General features: G+C 36.7%; 2 protein-coding genes across 2 annotated transcripts in view; one reads left to right on the forward strand and one right to left on the reverse strand.

The window, feature by feature from the left end:
- fndc3ba (fibronectin type III domain containing 3Ba) overlaps positions 1–14,532 on the forward strand; it is a 139,930-nt gene extending 125,398 nt beyond the window's left edge. Inside the window, exons 23-26 of the mRNA XM_052548244.1 lie at positions 2,703–2,918; positions 6,655–6,821; positions 6,893–7,020; positions 10,883–14,532. Coding sequence (XP_052404204.1) covers positions 2,703–2,918; positions 6,655–6,821; positions 6,893–7,020; positions 10,883–11,194 — 823 coding nt within the window. The 3' untranslated portion in view covers positions 11,195–14,532. The remainder of the gene's footprint in view (positions 1–2,702; positions 2,919–6,654; positions 6,822–6,892; positions 7,021–10,882) is intronic.
- Positions 14,533–16,783: 2,251 nt separating this feature from the next.
- Positions 16,784–20,375, reverse strand: ghsra (growth hormone secretagogue receptor a). The gene is made up of 2 exons (XM_052549202.1): positions 18,849–20,375; positions 16,784–17,879 (listed from the first exon to the last, which is right to left on the reverse strand). Exons 1-2 carry the CDS (start codon positions 19,624–19,626, stop codon positions 17,575–17,577), a joined length of 1,083 nt encoding a protein of 360 aa, XP_052405162.1. The 5' UTR covers positions 19,627–20,375; the 3' UTR covers positions 16,784–17,574.
- Positions 20,376–24,793: the final 4,418 nt, after the last annotated feature.

The raw sequence follows: 24,793 nt of genomic DNA on the forward strand, positions 1-24,793 counted from the left end.
TTGTTTTGTTTTGAAAACAAATACAAATCCACATGCTGTAATGTTCCAGTGCAGTTGCTTTACAGTAGTTCAGCGGTGACGTGAAGTAAACAAGTTGCTTAGCTTTCTTGCTTTTTGATACAACAAAGAAAGTTTACTTCATTTAATAGCGTTAAACTTTCTAGTAAAGCTAAACTTTTCATAGCTGCACTACAAGTTAAAAATGTATAACTGCATTGAAGATACTAAAAAGATCATTATGTTTTTAATGTGGGGGTAAAATGCTATTTCATGCATACTGAGTTTTTTACACTGTTAAAGAGTTGGATTCCCATGCTAAACATGAACAAAGTTTCAAAAATTAAGTTGTACGTTTGAAGGAGTATTTTTGTTCCCAAAATACTCCTTCCGGTTTGTCACAAGTTTCGGAAAGTTTTTTCGAGCATGGCTCTGTGTGATGTTAGATGAAGCGGAATTTCCTTATATGGCTCCTAAGGGCACTTCTGCCGGAAGAGTGCGTGCTCCCGTATAGCAGAGCACTGAGAGGCTGAGCACAGACAATCACTGATCAGAGCGAGAGCGTCGCGAAATGTCACAAAAGAAGTGTGTTTTTGGTTGCCAGGGCAAGACAACCCTGCACAGATTACCAAAAAAAAAACAGCATTAAGGGACCAGTGGATGGAGTTTATTTTTTACAGAGCATCAACGGAGTTGTGCAAGTGTTTGTTCCCTGCATTTCGAAGATGCTTGTTCACAAGGCCCAGTTTGACGACGGATTTGTGTATCGTTTATTTCTTAAGGATGATGCAATCCCAACGAAAAAGGGTCACGATCGTGTGTTGGAACCGCAGGCGGTGAGTAAAACTGCTTAAAATATCTCTGCCTCCTTGTTAGTGCGTCCGCCTCCAATGCCGGAGACCGCGGTTCGAGCCCCGCTCGGAGCGAGTCGTTGCTGCTGCTGCTTTCGTTCAGTTTCAGCCTCGGGATCTGATTCTGGATCATAAATAAACGGCTGAATCTGACTGTAAACCATGGTTTGTTTTGGATGATGGTTTTTCCCTCACGGTAATGTCACAGCTTCCACATGCTCTCAACACAAAAGCCTACTGGCGCTCGTGATTCTTTAGCTCCGCCCACACGTCACGCCTCCAGCCAGTCGTGTTTTTCCGGGAAAAAACGGTACAGACTATCTTTCTCTTATGAATATAATAAAACTAAAGACTTTTTGGAGTTATGAAGGATGCAGTACTACTCTATATGTACTCAAGATTAACAGCATATTGAGTGAAAACGAGCATTTCGCCCCCCCTTTAATTATATCATTAAAACTGATTGTATGATTTATTTAATAATGATCAGGTTTTATGGGGTACTAAAATAATGAGGATTTCAATTCGGATGTGAGCATTAACACTGAACACCTTAGTGAAAATTCTAACTAAACATGCACTTATACACTCACAAAGTGATAAACCGATTATATTAAACAAAATATTTGTTTGTTCCACAAAAAAGAGATTTTTTTTTTTTTAACCTGCAACTAAAACAGTCAGGATTTCAGTTAGACACTTTTCTGAACACTGAACACTGTCTGTTGTATTAAAAATAAATAAAGCATACTAATACACTAAAACTAAGTCTAAGAAATATTAATAAAAATATTTGTTTAAATGCAAAATATTTGTTTGTTCTACAAACAAAATGCTTAATGTTTCAAAATGCTTCTTGGAACATTGAGTTTTGTTTTGTTTCTTTGTGTTAGGTTGTTGAGTTGTTTTGTTGTGTTGTGTTTTTTTTTGTTTTGTTTTTTTGTGATGTGTTGAGTTGTTTTTTGTTGTGTTGTGTTGAGTTGTTTTGTTTTGTTGTCTTGTGTTTTGTTGTGTTTTGCTTTGTTTTATTTAGTTGTGATTTGTTTTCTTTTGTGTGTGTTATTTTGTTTTTTGTTTGTTTTGTTATGTTCTGTTTTGTTGATGTTCTCATCTCTCAAATGAGTCAGACATCCCAAATGCTACTGAGTGAGGACTTCTAGGAAAATGTGTGTGATTATTGTCTCTGCTCAAAGCTTGCAATGCATTGTGTGGCATATGACGTGTTGCTGAAAGGTTTTGATGAAAGAGCAGGTTTATTAAGAATTACATTCTTAACAAGTTATTGATTTACGCCTCAAAGCTGCTTTGTCAGGAGGTCTTGTGGTAAAGGTCAGGTAAAGTCTATCATGCGGATCCTTGAAGCTTAATATCAGCTTGCTGCTGGCTCTTGTAATGCCTTGACTGTTGTGTTTTTTTTGTGACACACATGCACAAAAATGTAATTTATAGTAGCCACATTGAAAGACTACTTTTAAATAGTAAGGCAGAATTTCCTACTGAGCCCATCAGTCACACTGCTCTATCTGATGGTAGTCAGGGGTTTTCAGTCTTTAGGCTTTTTCTTTCTGTATATCATGTAGGAATAGTAGGAGTGACGGAAATCTTATTTACCCTTACTGTGATATAAAATCATTATAGACAGTAATTGGGATATATCATTGTAGTTTTGGTGGGAATTCAGCAGAAATAAATGGATGATGATGCTTGTAAAGTGCTTGAAAGCAGTCCTGTTCACCGATAGCAGCACAGATAAATAGAAATGCTACATCTGTAGCAGTTTACACATTTCTAGCTCTGCACCATATTCTGGCCCTGATGTGCATGTTTTAAATGAGACTCTCTGTGCTGTGTCAGTTTGCAGATTCAGGCAGTGAATGAGATTGGTGCCAGTTCTTTCTGCCCTCCCCTGCTGGCCCGGACCAGGCCGCTGCCCCCTGTCCCGCCCCGACTGGAGTGCACTGCCGCTGGACCCCAGAGCCTCAAACTCAAGTGGGGAGACAGCAGCAATGCCAAGAGCCTGCTCGGAGAAGAGATGGTCTACAACTTGCAGATGGAGGACAAGAACAGAAGGTCAGTTCATCTCGATTACACCTAATAAATGACAATAGATGCACCGCTAAGAGAGAAATTTAATTCATTTTCAAAGTGCACTGTAAGCAATAATGTAATTTAGTCAAGGTGAACTGTCATTAGATGGCAGCAAAATGTTGGCATGACAGGTATATAATTTATTTGTAAACTTTTTACCTTGTGTGTTTTTTTTAGTTGATAACAGCTCAACAAATGAAAGCTGTCATACTATAGAAATGAGTGATTTGAGTTGTAATTAATGTTAAAGGTCTTTAGGCTTTACTATTATAGACATACCTGTATATTGGCCAGGCCACTGCATTTTTAACCTCCCCAAGTTTCAGTTTGGCTTACATCCCAATTTAATTGTAACTGTTGATTGTTTGCTTTGGCAAAGTGGCATTTTGGCAGTATTTGTGAGTGGGCAACAGGCCTGACAGATGGGCATTTAATAGAAAATAAAATTAATTCCCAACCGACACTGTCGGAAATCCTTTGCGTTAGACCAGTTAATTTTCTCATTATTTTAATGATTCTCTTTAGCCAGTAACAGTTTTTCTACAAGGGGAGACATGATTAAAGCATTCATCTTTTTATTTTATTTTTAAATTTGAACATAGAAAGTCTATTGATACTCACAAAGGCTGAATTTATTTGAAGAAAAATAGTCACATTGTGAAATATTATTACAATATAAAGTAACTAGTTTTCTATTATAATAGAGTAAAAAAAAATTAATGTTGTAAACATTTGTGAGGAAACTATTGTTTCACGATTCTCTTAGTTATGTAACTTTGAAATTGTTCTTTGTGTCAGAACGCTGGAGTTCGTCAGAAAAAGAACGGGGCATCAGTTTACTGTCATGGATTTGTTGTCGTGTTGAACTGCAACCACTGCAAGAGAACATCACTGGGTTCTATTTCCTCATGTCAAATTGTGCCGCTCGCCTCTGGTGTAGATGCTTAGAGCATAAGAATGAAAAGACCGAGCGATTCGACCAATCAGCTGAAAGCAGCGTTTCAGTTCCGCCCACAAGTGCGAATGAAATATTGAAGCCATAAACTGAAATGATCAAACTGTACACGGACCAACTGTCTTGTCCATGTTCTCTCACTTGAATCCTCCAGTCTTGAGTCTTGACATGGCGGGAGGGGGCAGAGACGTGATCGAATTTTGCTACATTCATTGTGGGACATCAATGAAATTGCATGAATTAAAATGCAATCGTAAGTGTCTTGACTGTGAGTGTTAATGCAATTAAGAAAAATAGCATTTGAATGATGACCGTGCCACAATTTTAGCTTGAACATGTTATACATATCGAATAATTTCTGTAATGCATTTTCATTTTCATTTTGCAACTTATAAAGCGTTAAAATTATTATTCATTTTACATATTAAAACTAGTGTATAAAATGGCATTTTCTTTTTCAAATGGCAATTTTCATTTTCATTTTGCACCAAACGTTGCACAAATGTATCGGAAAATGTAAATGTAAATACAGAATGCATTGCCATTTTACATATTGCATTGTCCTTTTGCATATTACATTCAAAATTGAATGTTGCTACCCATATGCTTCCATATGAGCAGAACCATCAGCGTTCATTTATATTTCTACGTGACTCCCTGCAACACAACTCTGATCTCGCCATCTAGTGGTCTGTTATTAATACAACCACAACTGCTACAATTGATAACGGAAGGCTCAAATGGTTACTGCGAGTCATTTTGAGGTAATTAATATGTCAAATTAATATTTTGTGCACAGTTATTTAAAATTAAATTACATCTATGCATTTAGCAGCTGCTTTTATCCAAAGCGACTTACAGTGCATTCAGGCTATCAATTTTTACCTATCATGTGTCCCCGGGGAATCGAACCCACAACTTTGCGCTTGATAGCGCAATGCTCTACCAATTGAGCTACAGGAACACTATTTAACGTTTCTTATCAGGAAAGTGGCTGCATGATAAGCAGGCAAATTATACATTGAGTAAAGTGTATCAGACTACAGAGGTTATTTTACAAAAATACGTGTTTGATCACTAATGCCCGTGTCGTGGCGTTTCACACAGAGGATAAAAACGTTCAGCAAACTATTTTGATTTCACAACATTCTTGAAAGTTACTAAATGAAATGTCGTAGTCATAAACAGAGGGCTAACAATTGGTAGCATAATGTCCCCTTGACTTTGTGTTAGTCCTGATCAAATTACTGCGTTAAACATATTTACTAAAGGCCTGAGATCCAATTGTCATCATCAGTGTGCATTAGAGTGTTCTTTTTTTGTTGCTATGTTAACAATGATTGATTCAGCTGCTTAATCAAAATTAGAAGCCAACTGAACAGTCAGGACAGACTAGATTCAGCATGGCTCTGAAATGGACTTGTAATCGTTCTGCTATTACACATTTTATTTCTGGTCAGATTGCCATAGTTACCAAAGATGTACTATCCATCGAACCAACAACAGAAGCTACTGTATCAGAGCACTTCTCTGTGGACTCTCCTCTCGTTCTTGTTTTCTTACTCTTTGAAAAACCCTTTCTTCTGGAGTTTGTTGTAATTCAGGAGGTGATCTGTTACTGCCTGTTGGAGCTGGACTTGCACAAAAGACTGTGCTTAGTACTATTCCTTTTTATGCACATAAAAAGCGATCAATCCTAGCCAGCCTTCCAACACAGACTTGGATGATGAAGAGAGTTCGACGGGCTGAAGTGAGAATATTAAACGTGAACTTCTGGTCAATGGTCCGTTACCTGCATCTTATTAGTCAGACATCGAGCTGGCAGGAATTTCTTGAGATTGGCAAAATGTCCTTAAATAGCAGCTGCTATTGTTCTCTGTTTTGACCCGAGTTGTTTGTGTAAAAACTGATGGTGCTGAGGATACCCAGAGCTCACTGCCAATACCTGAAATTTCTACTTAATTTATTGTAATTGAGACCAAAAAAAGGTTAAATCAAATTATGAAAGCCTGGGGCTGGTCTACAATGTCATTACGTCCTTTGTTTGTCTTAGAAACACACAAATGTGCCTAAAAGAGCATTCTTTAACATTTTGTTGTTGTTTAATTTAACTTCTTTTTTTCTTCCAGACAAATGTAGCTCATCTTTAAAACTGGTAACAATTGTTAACTAAAATCGACAAAGCAGTTAATAAGATTAATTGTTTGGATGTTAAAAATGGATATCCACTACCATTAAAAACTTTAAAAAGTACTTTTTTCCAGAAATTAATTAAAGGCTGTATTTGATTGATTAAAAACAATAAAGACTTGTACGTTATTACAAAAAAAAAAAGTAATATAAATGCTGTTCTTTTGAACTTTCCATTCATAAAAGAATCCTAAAAATAATGACCGTTTACTAAAAAATATTAAGCAGCACAATGGTCTTCAACATTGATTATAATTAAAAATTCTTGATCATGAAATCAGCATATTAGAATGATGATATTAGAGCATATTTTCTGAAGAATCATGTGATTATTAAAGATTGGAGTAACAGCTGCTGAAAATTTTGCTTCGCCAACACGTGAAAATAAAGTGTATATTAGACTATATTAAAATAGAAAATAGTTAATTTTATATTGTAATAATATTCCCAAAATTTACTGTTTTACTGTGTTTTGATCAAATAAATTCAGCCTTAATGGGAGCAAGAGAATCTTTTAAAAACATACTTTTGATTGGAGCCAAGTTGAAATAAAACACCATGTTTATGTTTTAGGTTTGTCACAATCTACAGAGGCCCAAGCCACACATACAAGGTACAGCGACTAAATGAGTCGAGCAGCTACTGTCTCAGGATTCAAGCTGTGAGCGAGGCAGGAGAGGGCCTTTTCTCTGAAGTACACACCTTCCATACGACCAAGTCTGTTCCTCCAGCTCTCAAGGGTAAAGTATATTTCTACTTATTTGGCACTTATTTGATGCTTATACAGCTAAACTTGTGTATTATCCTTTAGCTCCCAAAGTGGTACAGATGGAAGGGAATATGTGTGAGGTGAGCTGGGAGAGCATTCCACCAATGAGAGGAGACCCCATCATCTACATCCTACAGGTGCTGGTGGGCCGGGAGTCTGATTACAAACAGGTGAGATTCCATTTTTCATACCTGAATCACCTGTACTGTAGATTATGGCTGTTGATTAGCCAGTGATTTATATCTCATGTTTTTTTATTATTTATTTATTTATCTAACACCAAACACTGCATTGCATTCATAGTAAAATGTATATGTTATGACACAGGACAGAGATTTTATTAATATATCCAGACCTACAGGCAAAACGGAAAATGCACGAAGTTTCTTGCTAGACTTTGCAGTGCATTATTATTCAAGGAAAGGGAAAAGGATCAAGATGTCATCCCGCAGACTAAGTCTGAGATAGAAGCAGGATGATAGGTCTCTGTCCTCTGCCTGAGACTCTTAGTATTCTGCTACTGATGTTGATGCCTCTGCTGATGGCTTGATAGAGACCAACAGCCAGCTCATCTGTCATGCTTCATACAGTTGAAGGAAACAACAGCATGCATTTAAAATTTGTCTTATTAATCTGTCAGGTTATTTTCATTTGTTGTTGTGATTTGGAGAAATTCGAATAATACAGGAAAACAGGACACAAGTTTAGCCTGATGAAACTATCGAACTTGTCTTTTTAAAAATCAGTGGCTTTTGTGACAGTGGTGTGCAAGTCCCTGGTTTGCCTCAGAGAGAGGATTATCATCATTCACTGCACAAGTGACATTATTGCACATTTTTGTCTGCCCGCTTATAAATGTGCCATCATTTTGCTTTTAATGGTCACATTAGTAGATCAGTCTGTGAATCATAAATCCACTGACTGGTTGTGAAGGCCACAGGGTCTCTCTGGGGAGTTGTCCAGAGCAAGCCAATCAGATCCTTTCCTTCCTTGGGATATTTTTCTGTTTGGGGCACAAACGCTGCTGTTCTAATGTTTAATGTAGCTGGCATGGCTCCTATTACTGCGTTAATGTGCTCCTTGTCCTGTGAGCTGTTAAAATGGATGTGAGAAGTGAGGAGTGTGTTGTTTGCATGTAAAGAGAAGCAAGGGTTTAATGGGAGCAGATGTCATCTGCTGTTTGCTTTGGTTGTAGGGTGTCTGTGTTAACTCGTAACTGGAATATGTCTCCATTTCACCAAGTAAACACATGTGAAATTTACAGAAAGACCAGGGACCCAGTACAAATCCTGTGTGCATCTCAGATCATTTTCACCCAGATAATGCATGTTAACCATACCTTTTTTTTTTTTTCAAAATTCAACACATTTTTCTTATATATATATATATATATATACATAAATGGATATTCAATTTGAGATGTGTTAGATACCAGTAACAGTTTTATTAAATTAGATTCATTTTATATTAATAACTAAAAACAACAATAATAAAAATGTACAAATAAAAGAAGTGAGCAGGAATAATTAATCATGATGTGTATAAAGTATTGAAAACATGGAAGCTAAGTGATACAAATAGTGAAGACGGTTAATGACGTTATACAAAATATCATCACTCATAGACCTGAATAAACAGTTGATTTGTTGCATTTTATTTATTTATTTTGTTCTATATTAGATCCAGTTTTCTTTTGTCTGCTCAGAAGTAATTGGCTTGTTTTTGGCAACTTTCATTAACGGAGACCATTGCCATCTCCGTTTTACATGCTCTTCTGAACTCAAATGGCATCCGTTTCATTCCTCTCTGCAAATGGAAATCGAAAAAATGAAATAGTAGCTGTCAAAAGGGGTTGCTAGAAACGACTTGTATGAAGTTTATCTTTTTTAATGCATTATACTGCTGATAGGAACAGTTTCCAAATGTATTTGCTTAGCATATGTATTTCTTTGATGCCTTATTGTTTTTGTTTTTTTTCTTCGGTTAAAACAAATGTAGCCAGTGTCTGGTGTGTGCTGGAAGCTGGAAGCTGAATTCTTCTTTTCCTTATTGAAATCAAGTATTTAGTTCTCTCTGGATCTTTTGTACAAGCAATAGGTATTTGGAGGGGGGAAAAGACTATTCCAGCTTTTCTAAACCGATCGTGCCGTGGCACTTTATCCATCCATCTGGAATAAACAATGATCTTCATGTTTAAATCCTGGCTTTGCTGTGCTATTAGAGCTGCATGGTGATATACATTTTCCATGTTTGTTGAATGTTTCATGCATGTCACTAAGACCAAGTGACAAACTGTCCTGAAATGGCTGTTGGTGGCAAACTGCCTCAGTAAATATTTTAGAAACATTTGATGATAATGACCTTTTAAAAAAAGGTATCACCTTTGGTTTCGGAGGTTACCCCAACTCCAAATGTTTCTTGGATTATATACACGTTTTCATTAACCTTTTGAGCAAGAAGTAACAGATGTGCTTTTGTCAGTTTTTTTAGTTTCCATCTGCTATCAGTGCTTCAACTGTAACATAATGAAGTGACGAGAATGCTTTTTGTACACAAAGAAAACAAAAAATAAATAAGGTGCCACAAGGTTGCGCTGTTTTCTGTCAAATCAAAGTGTAAATATATGTTACAAAAAAAACATGTCCTTGTGGCGTAGCTGATACTGAAGAGTGTACGCTGTCTGCATTCAGCTCATATTCTCCAAAAGGGCGCTACAGTGATGTGGAGAAAAAACGGTAGACGAATTGTTGAATAAAGTCATTATTTTTGTTTTCTTCGTGTACAAAAGGTATTCTTAATTTATTCATAATGTTACGCTGGCAGATGGACTATTCTGACGATGTCTTTCATACTTACTTGGACCTTGACAGTGTAATTTACTTGGCAGTCAATGGGACAGTCACAAGCCTCCCGGTTTTCATCCAAAATATCTTAAATTGTGTTCCGAAGACGAACTAAGGTTTTATGGGTTTGGAACAACATGGGTGTAAGTAATTGATGACAAAATTGAAGATTTGGGGTGGAGTATCCCTTTAAGACTTCTCTTTATTCCTTAGTAAATGTTTCATTCAGCAGCTTTGTGAACAGGTTTTAAGAGAAAATTCTTAGCTAAATTTTTTTACTACTATTTAGGATAACTCTTAGAGGTAATATAAAATGTTTTGTGAACACCAGCCCAGATTTCGTATCCTGACTCTTTTTCGTACCTTTCGAGGTTTTGTGGCATATGTTAACACACTACAGGATATGAGAGCCCGGACTTCTATTAGGAATGAACCGTACTAACCACTATCTGTGATACTGGCACAGCAAGACATCCATCCAAAGCCACCCCTATGCTCTTACTTTAATAAATGTTGAGATCTCTCCAATATACTTTTTTGGAACTATATTTTATCCTGAGAGATTCAATCACTGGTTAAATTAATTAATTTAAAAGCAGTTACATTTATTTGTATTGAATCCTAATAGTATTATTTTATTATCATTATTATTTGTGTTAATATTATTAATTATGCTATTATACACTGACTGTGTGTGTGTGTGTGTGTATTTATACAGGCATACACACACACACACACACACACACATATATATGCAGTATAAACATATACATATCTATTCATAGTAGTAGTGATAATAATAAAATTAAAAAATTATTATATTCATATAATGTCAGTTAAAATTTTAGCAATTTTGCTGTGTGTTTGTTCATTTTATTTATTTTCATCTTAAACTGGACTTTTTATTTTATTTCAGTTACCTTTTAAGCAAGTAACAATTTTGTAACGGTTCTAATTTTAGTTAAATATAATAACCCTGATTATGACCTTCTCATTTTAAACCACAGAAACGGTGGCCACCTCTATAGTTTACATGATTTGAAAATGTTGAAATTATAACTGCAATTATTTTCTTAGTCGTACGGAACCTGGAATATAAACCGTTCTTGATGGTGTCCAGTTGGACATGTTTTACTCAGTCTGAGAATATGAAGCTACATTTCTCACAAACATTCTCTTTCTCTTTCAGTTATATAAGGGAGAAGACACAAGCTTCCAGATATCTGGCCTGCAGAACAACACAGACTATCGCTTCCGTGTGTACGTGTGTCGGCGGTGTCAGGACAGCACACAGGAGCTGTGTGGCCCTCTCAGCCCTTCCTCGCTCTTCACCCTGCGGCGCACGGAGCTCACCCTACCCGGAGAGCTCAACTCCCCAGAGACCCTGAAGCCCAGCGGCATGTTCGCCACGGACGAACGCTTCGCGGCGGCCTTAGTCGGGGCTTTCGCATTCCTGTCTTTCATCATCGCTTTTGTGGTGCAATACTTCTTCATGAAGTGAAAATACAGAACGCAAAAGAACGCAGAACCAGCAGCCAGCCAAGGGAAAAAAAAACAAAACAAATGTTTTGAGAAACACACGAACACTTAAAGTATGCATCCGACGCGACGTACTGTGGGCTGAGTATGTTATACAGGCTCTCTTCTTGTCTTTCGTTCTCTTTTTTTCTCTCTCTCCCTCTTGCCCTCTCTGATGCCTTCCAGCCTGCCTGTGCATCGCTGTGCCACTCACTCTTTCACAGCGTGTGGATTTTGCTCTGAACTCTTTGGGGAAGCGAATCCACATCATCAAGCCTTACGAAGAGTTGCGCAACAGCCTGTTTTTGCATGCTTTATTTTTTTTATCCCTTTAAGTGTACGTATATGGGAGGAAAATGTATCTGTATTTTTTACCGCATTCATGGCCTTTCTTTGTTTTATCTGAGTGTCCATTTGTTTCTCAGCCATATATATATATATACACACACAAGTTACATAGCTTTATCGTGACGTAACACCCACAGTTCACCCAGTGACGTTTTTTGATACATAATCACGTGATGTTCACATTTTGCTTGTAATGTCACAGTACGCATCACCACGACCCTTCTCAGAAACACAAAATACTGTTACCGTAGTAAGGCTGTTGTACCCCCCCCCCTGCATTTAAGCTGCCAAAGCAAGTTGCAATCCAAGTGTGGTTTAAGTGATGCTGCTATTGTGTGTTTATTTTTCCTACGAACGGAATCGGTTATCTAATATATAGAGACATAAATATAAATCTATAAGAGCTATTGTAATATAAGTAACAATGAGTTTGAAGCAGATCTCTCTGTTCACAATCTATGGTGCTTTATCTGTGGTCAGTAGTGGTGGCGGATAAGGGTGAGGGAAGTTAAACGCCTCCCTTTGCCACCACACACCCCTCTTTCTCTGGCCATCTAGTCCTAAGGTGCAGTGACACAGGGCTATTTCCTCGCCTTCTCGCCCCCACCCGGATGACTTTGGCTAGGCTTATGTCGCCCTCTCAGACTGACTTTGGGCTCTGTGTGGTGTCTGTAGATCCAGGGAGTCACAATACCCAGTGCGTAGCTGTGAATGGCGTTCATCGCCCATCGTGTTCCCGTGACCCGTCGTTGTGTGTTTCATCTTCTCGGAATCCGTGAAAGCCAGTTGGACATTTCCAAGGTGCTTCATATCAAGGTTATTGTCGAAAGCAGCGGTGAGTTCCTCCACCCGCTGCGCCATGCCAAAACAGCCTGATGTGCTCGCGGTGCATCTTTAGCCAAGGAAAAAAGGTACAAACCAGCCGTTCCCGTCGATCCAAAGAGTTTCTCCCACGTTACGCTTGCAGAACAGTTAGGAGGTTTCTAAAAAGGAGAACTGCATGGAGAAGGGCTTCTTCTCCTTGACTGAGAGCCTGTATTTGTACCTCAGGGACATGGACTTTTTAGAGGTCAAGAAGTAAATACTATGTTTCTGAGAGGGTGCTGCGAAAACACTAAACGTCGCCGAATGATTCTGATATTGCTGTCATCTGTAGCATCATTCCGTTGCATCTGCAGTTTTAAAAGCATTTATTTGATCGGTTTTCTCACCTAAGCTGTGCCTTGCTCTAGTTGTTTCGTAAGCAAATCGTTTACTAGCTCAGAATACCTTTGCCAAAGTTAATGGGAAAGTAAGGTATCATTCTTTAGGGTTATTTATACTATCTATTGCATACAGTACTTTAAATGGCAATTAAAGTGCAATCTTCATTTATTTATTTTTCAAGAAATTAAGAGATGTAGCTATGTACTATTATTCTCTCTCTCGCTCTCATAGCATGATTTTATTTTTCTCTTTTTTTTCCAGTTATTTGTATCGTAGATTAACGATTAAGGCCAGCATTCCTTTCCTTCATAATTCTGGTTATGTTTATGTCTTTCATTCATTGGGAACATGTAGCATGTACCATGCTGAAACATTTATGTATAACCAAATGCCTGTTCATCTCCTGTCAGAAAGTGCCCAACTCCAGCTAGTTGTCTTCTCATAGAGAACTGTAGCGAATGTTTGATCTGTTTACTTCTTTATTTTGTGAGCGTGTAATGGGACGTACAGTATGTAGCTACATTTCAGCATTGCTAAAAAGAGTGTTCTGACACTTATGTTATCTTACTGTTTGCCAAAGCGGAGGCTTGTTCACTTTTATGTTGCTTTTTGTTGTTATTTAAAGGGTTCCTTGAGAAATCCTTTGTGACACTAGAACATCATTTCTTGAAAAGGAAAAACATAGGTTTAAGTTAAACTTCATCTGTGACTACACTTTTTTTTTAGTAGTGAAAATTGTTCCATTTATTTGAATAATCCTTCTGAAGTGAAATCTTACATGCCGTTTCACACCGAAAGGAAAGCAAAACAATCAAAACTGTTTTGAGGCAAGAGACATTTCTCATTTCCTTTTATTTTCCATACATGTCATAGCGCAATAGTGAATTTATTCCAGTATTTTTGCTATATATAGAGATATATAGATATAGTATGACAACTAACAGAAATGAAGCACTTTTTAAAGCGAAACATTAATCTTTATTAGATTTATCTTGATAAAACTGTATTTCCTAGTCATTGTTGCTATTGCTTTCAAATCAAGGCTATCATGCAGTCAGAAATGTCTGTAAAACACATTTAGTGAAAAGTCTGAGAGTCCATTGGCATCCTTTGTAATGTTAGGTTTTTTATTATAATTATTTTAAGTGTTTTTTTTTTTTTTTTTGGTTTTCTTTTGCCCATTATGTTCAAGTAGCATTTGGGTGATTTCAATTTTTATACATTTTCTTTTAATTATTTTTTCCTTTTCATATTGGTCCTTGTAAAATTTCAAAAGAACAGCTTCTTTTTCTTTTTTTTTTCTTTTTTTTGGCCCAAGTACAATTTTGTATTTTTATATTGTATTTTATTTCGGTTTTATTTGTGCTCTTTTTTTTTATATATATGAAAATGAATTTGAACATGATGTTTGGAGATCGGACAGCTCTCAGTCATCCCAGAAAAATGTATAGAACCATAAGTGTATTCAAATATTTTCCAAAAAAAAAAAAGTATATGTATTTTTACCTCACAGATTAAAGAAAAAAAAAGGAAAGATATATAAAACATTCCAGGGTTGTCATGATCTAAAATTTTTAAAGTCATACATTTTTCTCGTATTGTAAATGTTAGACAATTTCATATGCTTATATATAAAAGAAACTGCCATATCAATGTTAATGTATAGATTTTTGCAAATACTACCCTATGTATGTAAGACTTAACTGTATCTGTAGCTTGTATGTAATATATTTATACCCAATAAATGTTTTAATTTTTTCGGACAAATTGTATTCTGTACTGGACATATTAATCTTTCATATGATTGAGGGCACTCATTGGTTCTTGTCTGTTGCATGTCATGAATATTAAAACCCTTGCAATGAGTACAAATACTAATCATAACCCAATATTTGACATTGCTAAAATTCAGATCATGTTCTTATTCTCAAAAACCCACCAAGTAGGAAACATTTAAAGGCTGTTCAGCAATATTACTGAGGTGTTTGACGTAGAAGGATGTTGTTCATTGAAGCTGCTAGTGCAATTTCATCCACCACCAAAAGTGCTTCATACTGTATGAACCTGTTGAAGCAGATACTTATTCATACAGAAACGTTAACAAGCCAAAATCCATGGTGTAAAGTGAAATGATAAATAGCTTTATAATGAATAATAAATCATAAATCCTGAACTTGAACAGTGTCAAATTGCCTGAAAAGCAGAGCATTTATTTTTTATCCATTTCCATTAATTACAGATGCCTAGATTCTTGCTGTTCTGCTTCAGTCCTTCTCAGTGTTTCTCTGACACTATGTTGGTGTATTTTTTATTTTATTTTTGTGGTAAGTACTTGTTGCTGGTTAGAGCTGACACTGCAAAGCTACAAAATGTCAGTTTTCTTTCTCTGTCTCCATTTTCCTTTTCAGATTTTCTTTATTGGCGTGACCGGTCACAATACATTTGTATTACCAAAGCAGTTGCAGCTTAAACTGTCTTGCAAGTGAAGACATTTAGTCTTATGTTTGTGGAAATTGACTGCAATCAGTTATTAAGATCTGACTTTTATTAGCCTATACTTTTAATGCAGAGAGTATTTTAATTGAAGTTGATCATTAAAAGCGGATCGTCCAGGCATAATGCTCATTTATTTGAAATTGACCTGTAATTGACACTTTGAAGTGGTATTATTCTGTATGCGTTTTATGGTGAAGGAAGGCAGGAGTGGCATGTGTGAATGGACAGTCTCATTTTACAGCATCACCTTCTGCCTCGTAAGGAGATCGTAATGATTTATGAAGGTGCTCTCCTCTTGAATTCTCTTTCTCTAAAGTCTGGAGGCTCTGACCTTCATTTGACATCAATAAAACACCAACGGTCAAACTTTGCACACGGACACCGGAAGAAAGAAAGCAGGATTTGTAACAAGATGTCCTGAAATCAAAAATCCACTGATACTGAATAAGAACATCTAAAATGAAAATTACTTCACTTTGCCCTTATTATTTATTAAATAACTCATTATAGTCTCTGTAAATGACCACACAATCCTAGATTTAATTACTATTCCAGCTGTTATCGGTCTGTCTGTCTGTCTATCTGTCTGTATTTCTGTCTGTCTAGTGGTATGGACAGATTTAAGTCTTTCTGGGCAACCATAGAAAATTTAAATGGATAAATAGTGTGTGTGTGTGTGTGGGTGTGTGTTTATGTATATATACAGTGGGGTTAGATATTTATTTGATTCCCTGCTGGTTTTGTATGTTTGCCCACTTACAAAGAAATGAAGGGTCTTGTAATTTTTTATGGTAGGTTTGTTTTAACGTATAGAGACAGAATACCAATCAAAAAATCCGGAATAAAACATTATATAAATAAAGTTAGAAATTAATTTGAAATAAGTATTTTATCCCTACCAACCAGCAATAATTCTAGCTCCCATAGGTTGGTTATGTGCCCATGTGGAACATAAATTAGTTCTCTCACTTTAAGAAGTTGCTCCTAATGTCAGTGCGTTAGGTGTGTAAGACACCTCTATATTCCATTCCAACCACTCCCACCACCATGGGCAAGACCAAAGAGCTATCAAAGGATGTCAGAGACAAGATTGCAGATCTGCACAAGGATTAAATGTGCTAAAAGACCATCAGCATTGTTGGTTTATATTCTGTCTCTATTCATTTCTTTGTAAGTGGTCAAGCATACAAAATCAGCAGGGGATCAAATAAATTATTTCCCCACTGTATATGTGTGTATGTGTATGTGTAAGTGTGTGTGTAATTCCAGTATATCACATATAGTATATAAATGGTCACTGTCATTGTTCTTAAACTAAAGAATGATTTTTGAAGTTGTAAATAAGAGATTACTACGGTGTTTTACAAGAAAATATCATTTTAGTCTTTCTACTTTAAAATATGATTTTTTATTCACTGTTAATTGATGTTCGTTGTAATTAATTGTAAAATTTCCTAGCAAGTTCTTAGTGTATTGACAAAAAAAATTACTGTACAAGAGAAAACCTCCAACACAACAGACATTCAATGGAATATGAGTATATTTACATATTTTACAATATACAAATATGTAAGTTTCTTTACTTTACATAATTTAGAACACAGGACATGCAGTTTCCACAACAGATACTACTGGGTGTAACATACAAATATACTGTCACAACATTTATTGCAGTGGTTTTAAATGAACCTCTTCTGTATAACTGGACAATTCCGTACCAACAGTTTATACATTTAGCACATGAAACACTGAGAACAAAAAAGCAAGCTTTTATGATGTCTAAGTGCTTCAATGCACCAATCTGATTCTGATTTTTATGTTTCTCTGTTTTTAGTTAACATTCCTTAGAAACTTTTGAATTAAGTGTATTGCTTCAGGACTGGAGCCAAGCCTTATGAACACACACGTAAAGAAAGTGACAACACTTGCTAAAGGAGCATGATGTGCATTCAGGCACATTGCAAATGAATGGCATCACCTTTGGGTCCCTGTAGTCGGGCGCATAAGGTTGCTTTATCTACAGTGCTAGTTTTGTCTTCCAGATTTCATTTAGATTTAAGGCAACTGAAGTTATCTTTTTCCTCTCGCTTGTCTCTATTTACAAGCATATGTTTATAAAACATCAAGGCATCTAATGAAATGTTGAGCTTGGAATGGATGAATGGCTGTTAATGAAATGAATGAATCTTTCTAAACTGCTCTCTTATGAGAGATCCATGTGGATTTTTGAAGAACTATTACCTTACAAAATGGTGGTGGCAGCAGTAGATGAGGTCTGAAATGGCTGTTAATGGGAAAGTCAGTCTTTCAGAGTCACAGGCTGGCAGTGGATTCCGTCCAGCACGGGGAACTCTCTCCTTTGACCACTGATGTGCTTCTTCGTGGGGTATGATGCAGTCCGAAAAGTTTGCAAGCTGCCATCCTGTACTTCTTGGACATGATGTTGTACAGAATAGGGTTGATTGCGGCACTCAGGTAAAAGAGTACAAAGGAGATGAGATTACAGTAATGGCTGATGACGGACATGACAGGAGAGCCCATCTCTGTGGATTTGGAGATCAGGTAACGTCCAACGTGAAAGGGAAGCCAGCAGAGCACGAAGGCAAACACCACCACAGCTGTTAGAGAGAGAGAGTAAAAGTTACTGAAAGGTGAAAGGTTCCCTCACCTTGTTGCAGAAAGTAAATGGTAAGAAAATAAAATATTAGTCATGCACAAATACTTCTAAATCATCAAAAGAGGCTCGTTAATGTGTAAACATCGACTTAAACCTCAAAATTATAAGCATTTTTCTTAACATACAAAAATGTTTCTATTTATTTTTAATCATTTCTTAATAATAAAATATGTATTTGTGTAGATTCTAGTTGTCACAGTTTATTGAAACGTTTTGTCAACCCTGTTACAAACCTCCTTTATTAAAATGATATTATTTTTAAGAAACAAATAAATAATATCACAGTACAGACACAAAAGGACAAGTGTCTCCTGTTTTTTCCCTTTATCTCAGTTTGTTCTTAATTATTCAACCCTGTTACCTTGATTTCATATGATAAAATAACTACTTAATGAAAACTGCATACTTTTTTTCCCAGAAATATGAGCATTCTTTCTAATTCTGTTTTTATATATATATTTATTAGAATATATTGTACAGTAATTTATTATATATATATATATATATATATATATATATATATATATATATATATATATATATATATATATATATATATATATACATGTGTGTGTGTGTGTGTGTGTGTGTGTGTGTGTATAGCTTGATATGGCACGGCATATTTCAATTGCCTATTAAAGAGATGCGATTTAAAATTAAAATTAAAATCACCTTTTCATGGAAAGGTGTACAATGAGCCTTTTTACTTTAATAAACCGTTTAATTTAGGTGTTACAGCATAAGGTAAATTTTTAGGTTCCCTAAAAAAACAGTTTTAGTGTATGCAGGACTGTGCTGTTGTTTTGTTCCAAGCGCATGCCGTGCGTAATGGGTGCGCTTGTGCGTAAAGTGCGCAATTGATAAACAACTTCATCGCTGTTACCCAACACTCGTGAAACCGGAGACTTACCCAGCATTTTCACTGTCTGTCTATTGTTTTTATCACGACTCGAAGCATTTTCCCCAATCGTCTCCCTCTTTCTCTTCCAGAGCTTTCGCCCGATGAGACTATACAATACAGTTAAACAGAACACAGGCAAGAAGAAAAAGATGCTGGAGACCCAAACCATAATGGTTAAGAGCCCAGACCTAATGGCATATTCCGTGGCTTTGCATTCGTTTGTATCCCACGAGTTTGTCCCGTTTTCGTGCTCAACCCCGACGAGCACAAACACAGGTCCTGCACTAAAGAAGGATACTATCCAGAGGACCAAAATGACCCCGCGCACGCGACCCTTGGTCACGACTACCTTTGCCCTAAGAGGAAAACAAATAGCAAAGTATCTCTCCACACTGAGAGCAGTGATGTTCAGAATGGTCGAGTACGTGCAACACTCGCTCACAAACTGAAAGAGTTTACAAAGTACGTTGCCGAAATTCCAAGGTCGGTACCTCCAGATTCTGTACAAGTCCAGAGGCATGCAGAGAAAAATGAGTAAATCCGAAAAGGCCATGCTGGACAGGTACAAATTGGTGGTGGTTCGCATGTCCTTGTATTTGGTCACCACCAAAATGGTCATGAGATTCCCCGTTACACCAACAAAGAAGAAGAGCGCGCAGGTGACGGTGACCCCGGTTAGCACTGGGACGGGGAAGATGTTGACCGGGTGCTCGAATCCCCAGTATGTCGCGTTCTCATCCCAACTGCAGTTGAAGGAACAGTTGGACCGGTTCGTCCAGGTAGGCATGCTGAGAGATCATGGAGCGTCTAGATTGTCCTGTGAGAGAGAGCTCGGGGAGGACAGTCTCCCCTCCGACTCCCCATCGCGCTCAACTTATACAACCTGTACCGCAGGATGCGAGCAATGGTAGCTTTAGAAGCTCTGAGCTTCCTAATTACGGGTTGAAGCCCCCTAAAAGTCTTCAAAATAACCAGTATAATAAATATTCAAAGTATTTTACTCGTATACTATGTGTTCCAAAAAACTCTAACGTTTCTGAAACCACACATTAGCGCGCGAAATAAAAGTTCGCTAACTGAAATTGCATGCCGCCTGTAAAAGTAACCATAGCAACAGTACGCCACTCTCTCTGTATTGAGCGAGAAAACGACAGAACTGCCATTAGTTAAAATAAAAGGCTACATACCAAATACACTCTCACAAATGCCTTTGTTTTAAACGAGTTTATGATACTTGACGGTTAACTTTCAGAGAATGCGCCCTGACAGACTGATATTCCTTTAAAAAGTCGACTCCTCTGAAGGTCGTTCAGTATTTTGCAGCTTACTGTCGGCTACTCTGTTTGTAGCTGTCAAATAAATGTCTTCGTGACACATCCTTACCATCCGTTTCACATCTAAAAATGGCTCCAACTGATAGGAAAACTCAAGAGGAGTTAAGGGATGACAATCCAGCGTTTGTTGCCAAGTTATCTGTCCAGGTTGGGACAGAAAATCGTTAGTCTTGAAGCTATTTAAGGCATCTTTGGTGTAGGAAGAAAGATTAGTGTAGAAGGTGGGAGTCAGCTCGCGGAGGATGAGAGACGCGCGTGATGCGCAACACTGAGGGACTCTTTCATTAATGATGTCATTCACTCATCACTGAGGAAAAGTGGATGCGGAATATTGGTAGAGAGTTTCCTAAGAGCTTGGAAAGTATACATTCACGTTATTTAAATGACAAAAGTAGCGTATATATTGAGGATGGATACTTGTTCAACACTGCCATCGTGGGGTGTAAGGATAGAATGCAGTGCAACCACTGAGCTATAATATAGAATAGATTTTTTTTTTTTACAACTTTGAATTATTGAACAGTGACACATTGTATGCATTTCTTTATCAACTAGTAAAACTGCACATTCTGAACAATTATAAATTTTAAGCAGTGTACTAGTTAATTAGTGTGCTAATAAAATAGGACATAATGTAATGCTAATATGAAGGAACAATCCGTATTTCTTTTTTTTAGGTGTTTTACCTGTGTTTTAAATTCCACACTGCATTTTATGTTTTAAAGTTACAGTGTTACAACTTAATGGATAACATCCTGGCAGAAAATGACTAGTAACATGCTGTATCATAAATGTGCATTTATTATTGACCAACTGGAACTAGCAACTTAATGCACATTTGATGTTTGTAGTGTTTGCATCTTCCCCAACTCTCTCCAGGTTGATGTGCTGCTTGGCTGGCTAGCTGTTCAAAGGTTTCCTCTTCTCATGTAATTTAGGTGAAAATATGTGCCTTTTTATCATTTGAGTCACTTTACAAAAGTTGCCAAAAAACGTTTTAAAAATAGCTAAATTTGTTGCTAGGTGCTCTTTGAAAAAATAAGTTGCTAGGTCTGAAAAGTTGCTAAATCTAGCAAAAAAAATTGCTAAGTTGGCAAAACTGGTTCCTAGACTCTAGTTTTTTGTAACAACGCCACTTACCGAATTTGATAAAAGTGTGAGTACCGATTTTAAATTAAGTTTTATTTTATAACGTTAAAACAATGCAAATTTTACATAGCCAAAGTGAGAGCTACTAACTGTGAAATAATAATGAATTCCCACGAATTAAGAATCTGTTAGTTTTATTAATTATTATGACGTTTTTAATTCGTGGCCATGATTTAATTAAACCCTGTTGACGTAATGACTGTTATAAGTAAACCTAGCCAGCACATTAATTAAACTTAAAAAAGATGCTAAAAGCATGCTGATGATGTGAGATGTGTCAGATTTACCTGTAGCTAGTGTGAAAACTTGTTTAAAACTAATTGTTTTACCATTAGTTAAGTATGAATCATCTTTCATGATTAAACTGTGTAACAAATATTAGTTATTAGCCTGTCGTTTTGGCATTGTTTTGCAGTGATGAATGAGATGTTTGGCAGTTTTAATAGTTAATCTGCAGGTCTACACCACATACAGTCCCTGGTTAGCATGAGTTCTGTCATCTTCTGCATGGCCAATATTAAGTGATCTCTCTCTTTATCACTCTTTTTATATTTCCCAGGAGCAGCCTACAGCTATTCTGTCCATGCAGCGACTGATGGAAAAGCGGGTCTTTTTTGTGCTGTTATATTTGATTTGATTTGATTCCATCTTTATTTGACCTGATAATGAGCTAATTACTTAAACCTAAGGGGGTTGACCAATATACAGAAACTTAGACTTTTAATGTAATACACTTTTTCAGTTGTTTAAAGATTGAAATACATTTTTAATTGATTTTTTAAGTGTAAATTAATTTATGTTTAAATTTAAAATCATGACTCAAAGCACATTATTACACACTTTTTAATTAACCTCTGATGCATTTTGAATCAAAAATCACAACTGGATTATTATTTTTTTCTGAGATTCAGTATCTTTGATAACATGTACAAACATTACTACAAACCAGACCACCAGGGTCCTAGAAATGTGGTCCTGAAACTGCAGCCTCTGCTATATCATCCTACTTGGTGGGTGGCACTGTTACAAAAAACTAGGGACCCATGTGTTCTCCTAGAAAAGTGGTCCTGAGACTGCAGCCTCTTGTATAATTCCAAACGGAAGTGAGCATCCCTATGCCCTACTCCCTTCGAAGGCCAGAGCCCCTGAAGTGTGTTCTTCGAAGGGTGCAGGGCATTACTGTCTCTTATAAGCGTTTGGAACTCCCTTGGCGAAGGGGGTGACTGACCAAATGTTACCTTGACAACGATCCGAATGCGAACGACCATTGAACACTCCATCAGTTGTTGCAAATAAATATTTCTTCTTATTATTATTTCATTAAATTATTGTCTAATTGCATCTTATTTACTATTAAACTTTTTCAGACTAAACTTGCATACACTACCGTCTTTAATAATATTTCTATCACTGGCCAAATATTAATTTTTTTTTCCTCTTCCTGCTAAATAAACACATGTAAACTGACAAATTCAAAGCAGAAATGCATCTCATGCAAATGAGATTTTGATGTTGACTGAATATTGTGGGGAAGGGAATTAAGGCAGAGATCATTAACCAGTTTTATGACTGGAAAGGACAGAGCTGCCATTGAGCTGATATTGAGCCTTCAGTAAACTGCCAGCATCAGTGTGTAGTAGAAGAACTAACCTGAGCCTGCAGTCACACATTTAACTATTGGCTGGATAACAGAGGTAATTTCTTTTTCTTTTTCTTTCTTTCTTTTAGCATCTGAGTAACTCACTACCCTCTCTACTTTCTAATGAAAGATGCAAGGTATTCAGTGTTACAGTTTGTGTATTTGTGTACAGTATGTCATGTTTAACTGTTACAGTTACAGTTTGTGTATTTGTGTACAGTATGTCATGTTTAACTGAGTGTTTTAACGTGATTCAAACCAGAGTTGGTGTTGTTTCAGTGGCCTCTGGTCAAAGTCTCCATTATATTTGTTTCCTTCCCCAATCTCAGTAGCTACATACCAACAGCTGTGCTATTTGCAGTAATATCACAATCATACAATCTTTATAGCACGGGGCAATGAGAGGCTTGAGAGGAAGTGTAGATCCAAATTGTAGCTATATTTGGTAGTTTTATCTGTTGCCCTTTAGAAGGGATTTGAGGTGCATAAATGACTGAGATAGCAAACATCCTGTCTTTTAGATAATCGCTCGCTTGTATCCACACACACATCAACGTGGTTAGCATAAAATGAGGTTTGAAATGGGTAGAGAAATCGTTTTTCTAATACTGTCCACTAGAGGGCAAGAGCGCTCTATGTAATACTGTTCTGACTCTTCAAGGTTCAGTAAAAATACGATGCATTATAATGCAGTTGCATGTAATATAATGTATATTATAACATCAAAACGATAGGTTGTAGCTTTAAAAAAACTATAATGTTTAAGATTCTCAGTCCACTATTGTCCAAAATGTTCTATTTGAAAAACAGTAATGTACATTTCAAAACATCATCACAAATGTATTCTTCTAGTAATGAAAACCCAGGGGGCTAGTTCACCTCCCAGAAACCTGTCATTTACTCAACCTCCACTCTCTCCAAACCGAGTCTTTATTTCAAAAGAGTCTTTATTTCATCTGTTAAGTACAAAAGATGATATTCTCAAGAATGCAGTAAATTCTGAACACGGTTAGTAGCCAAACTGTTGATGTTAGCCAATGACTTCCATAGAATGTTTTTCTCATATGAAAGTCAGTGGCTACTGCCATCTGTTCGGTTACAGCAGAATATATATATATATATATATATATATATATGTATATATATATATATATATATATATATATATTGTGCTCAACAGAAGAAATAAACTCCTACAGCTTTGGAACACCTTGAAGGTGAGTTAATGGTGACAGAACCATTTCTGGGTGAACAATACATTTAAGTTATCATTTTGTGTGGTTACTATGGGTCGATGTGACAGTAATGAAACTAGCTGCCATTGAAAGCCATTAAACCCTGCCACATTTCTGTTAATCTCTGTTCTTTTTACATTTCACTGTCTCTCCGTTTATTTCTTACCTCACTTTTCCTCATGTACTTGAGGCTCTGCGGTTGAGCAGATATTGTTTTGTGTTGTGTGAGAGAGACAGAGATGTTTGCTCACGGCTGTGATAAATGGCAATGGCTGCCATTTGAGCAAAGGTATGGCCACTCTGGCACACCCTGCCGTGGTAATTATTACAGACTCCTTAGACCAGAAGTCCCGCATCAGACAAGGCGGAAAATTGAAAATATAAATGATTTATGGTGCTCAGAAGTCTATCTTCTCCTCTGTCTTTGTTGTTGGCCACAAAGCCTCAGATATGCTGGGACGTCCTTTAGGCATCTTGCTCTTGTTCTTCAGTGATTAATCCATTTAGACACAGTGGAGTGGAACTCTCCTCACCATGGAAAATAGATGGATTGTTGGAGAGGAAGGGCTTCAGGAAAATGCTTGCAGTTTGTTTGAA

This window comes from Carassius gibelio, chromosome B2, assembly GCF_023724105.1.
Source record: "Carassius gibelio isolate Cgi1373 ecotype wild population from Czech Republic chromosome B2, carGib1.2-hapl.c, whole genome shotgun sequence".
Classification (NCBI taxonomy): domain Eukaryota; kingdom Metazoa; phylum Chordata; class Actinopteri; order Cypriniformes; family Cyprinidae; genus Carassius; species Carassius gibelio.

Bases quoted from the DNA above. Each gene is read 5' to 3' on its own strand.
- ghsra (XM_052549202.1), bottom strand. From the start codon at position 19,626: ATGCCTACCTGGACGAACCGGTCCAACTGTTCCTTCAACTGCAGTTGG. The intron at 17,880-18,848 runs GTAAGTCTCCGG...TCTCTCTAACAG, and splicing joins ACAGACAGTGAAAATGCTGG to CTGTGGTGGTGTTTGCCTTC.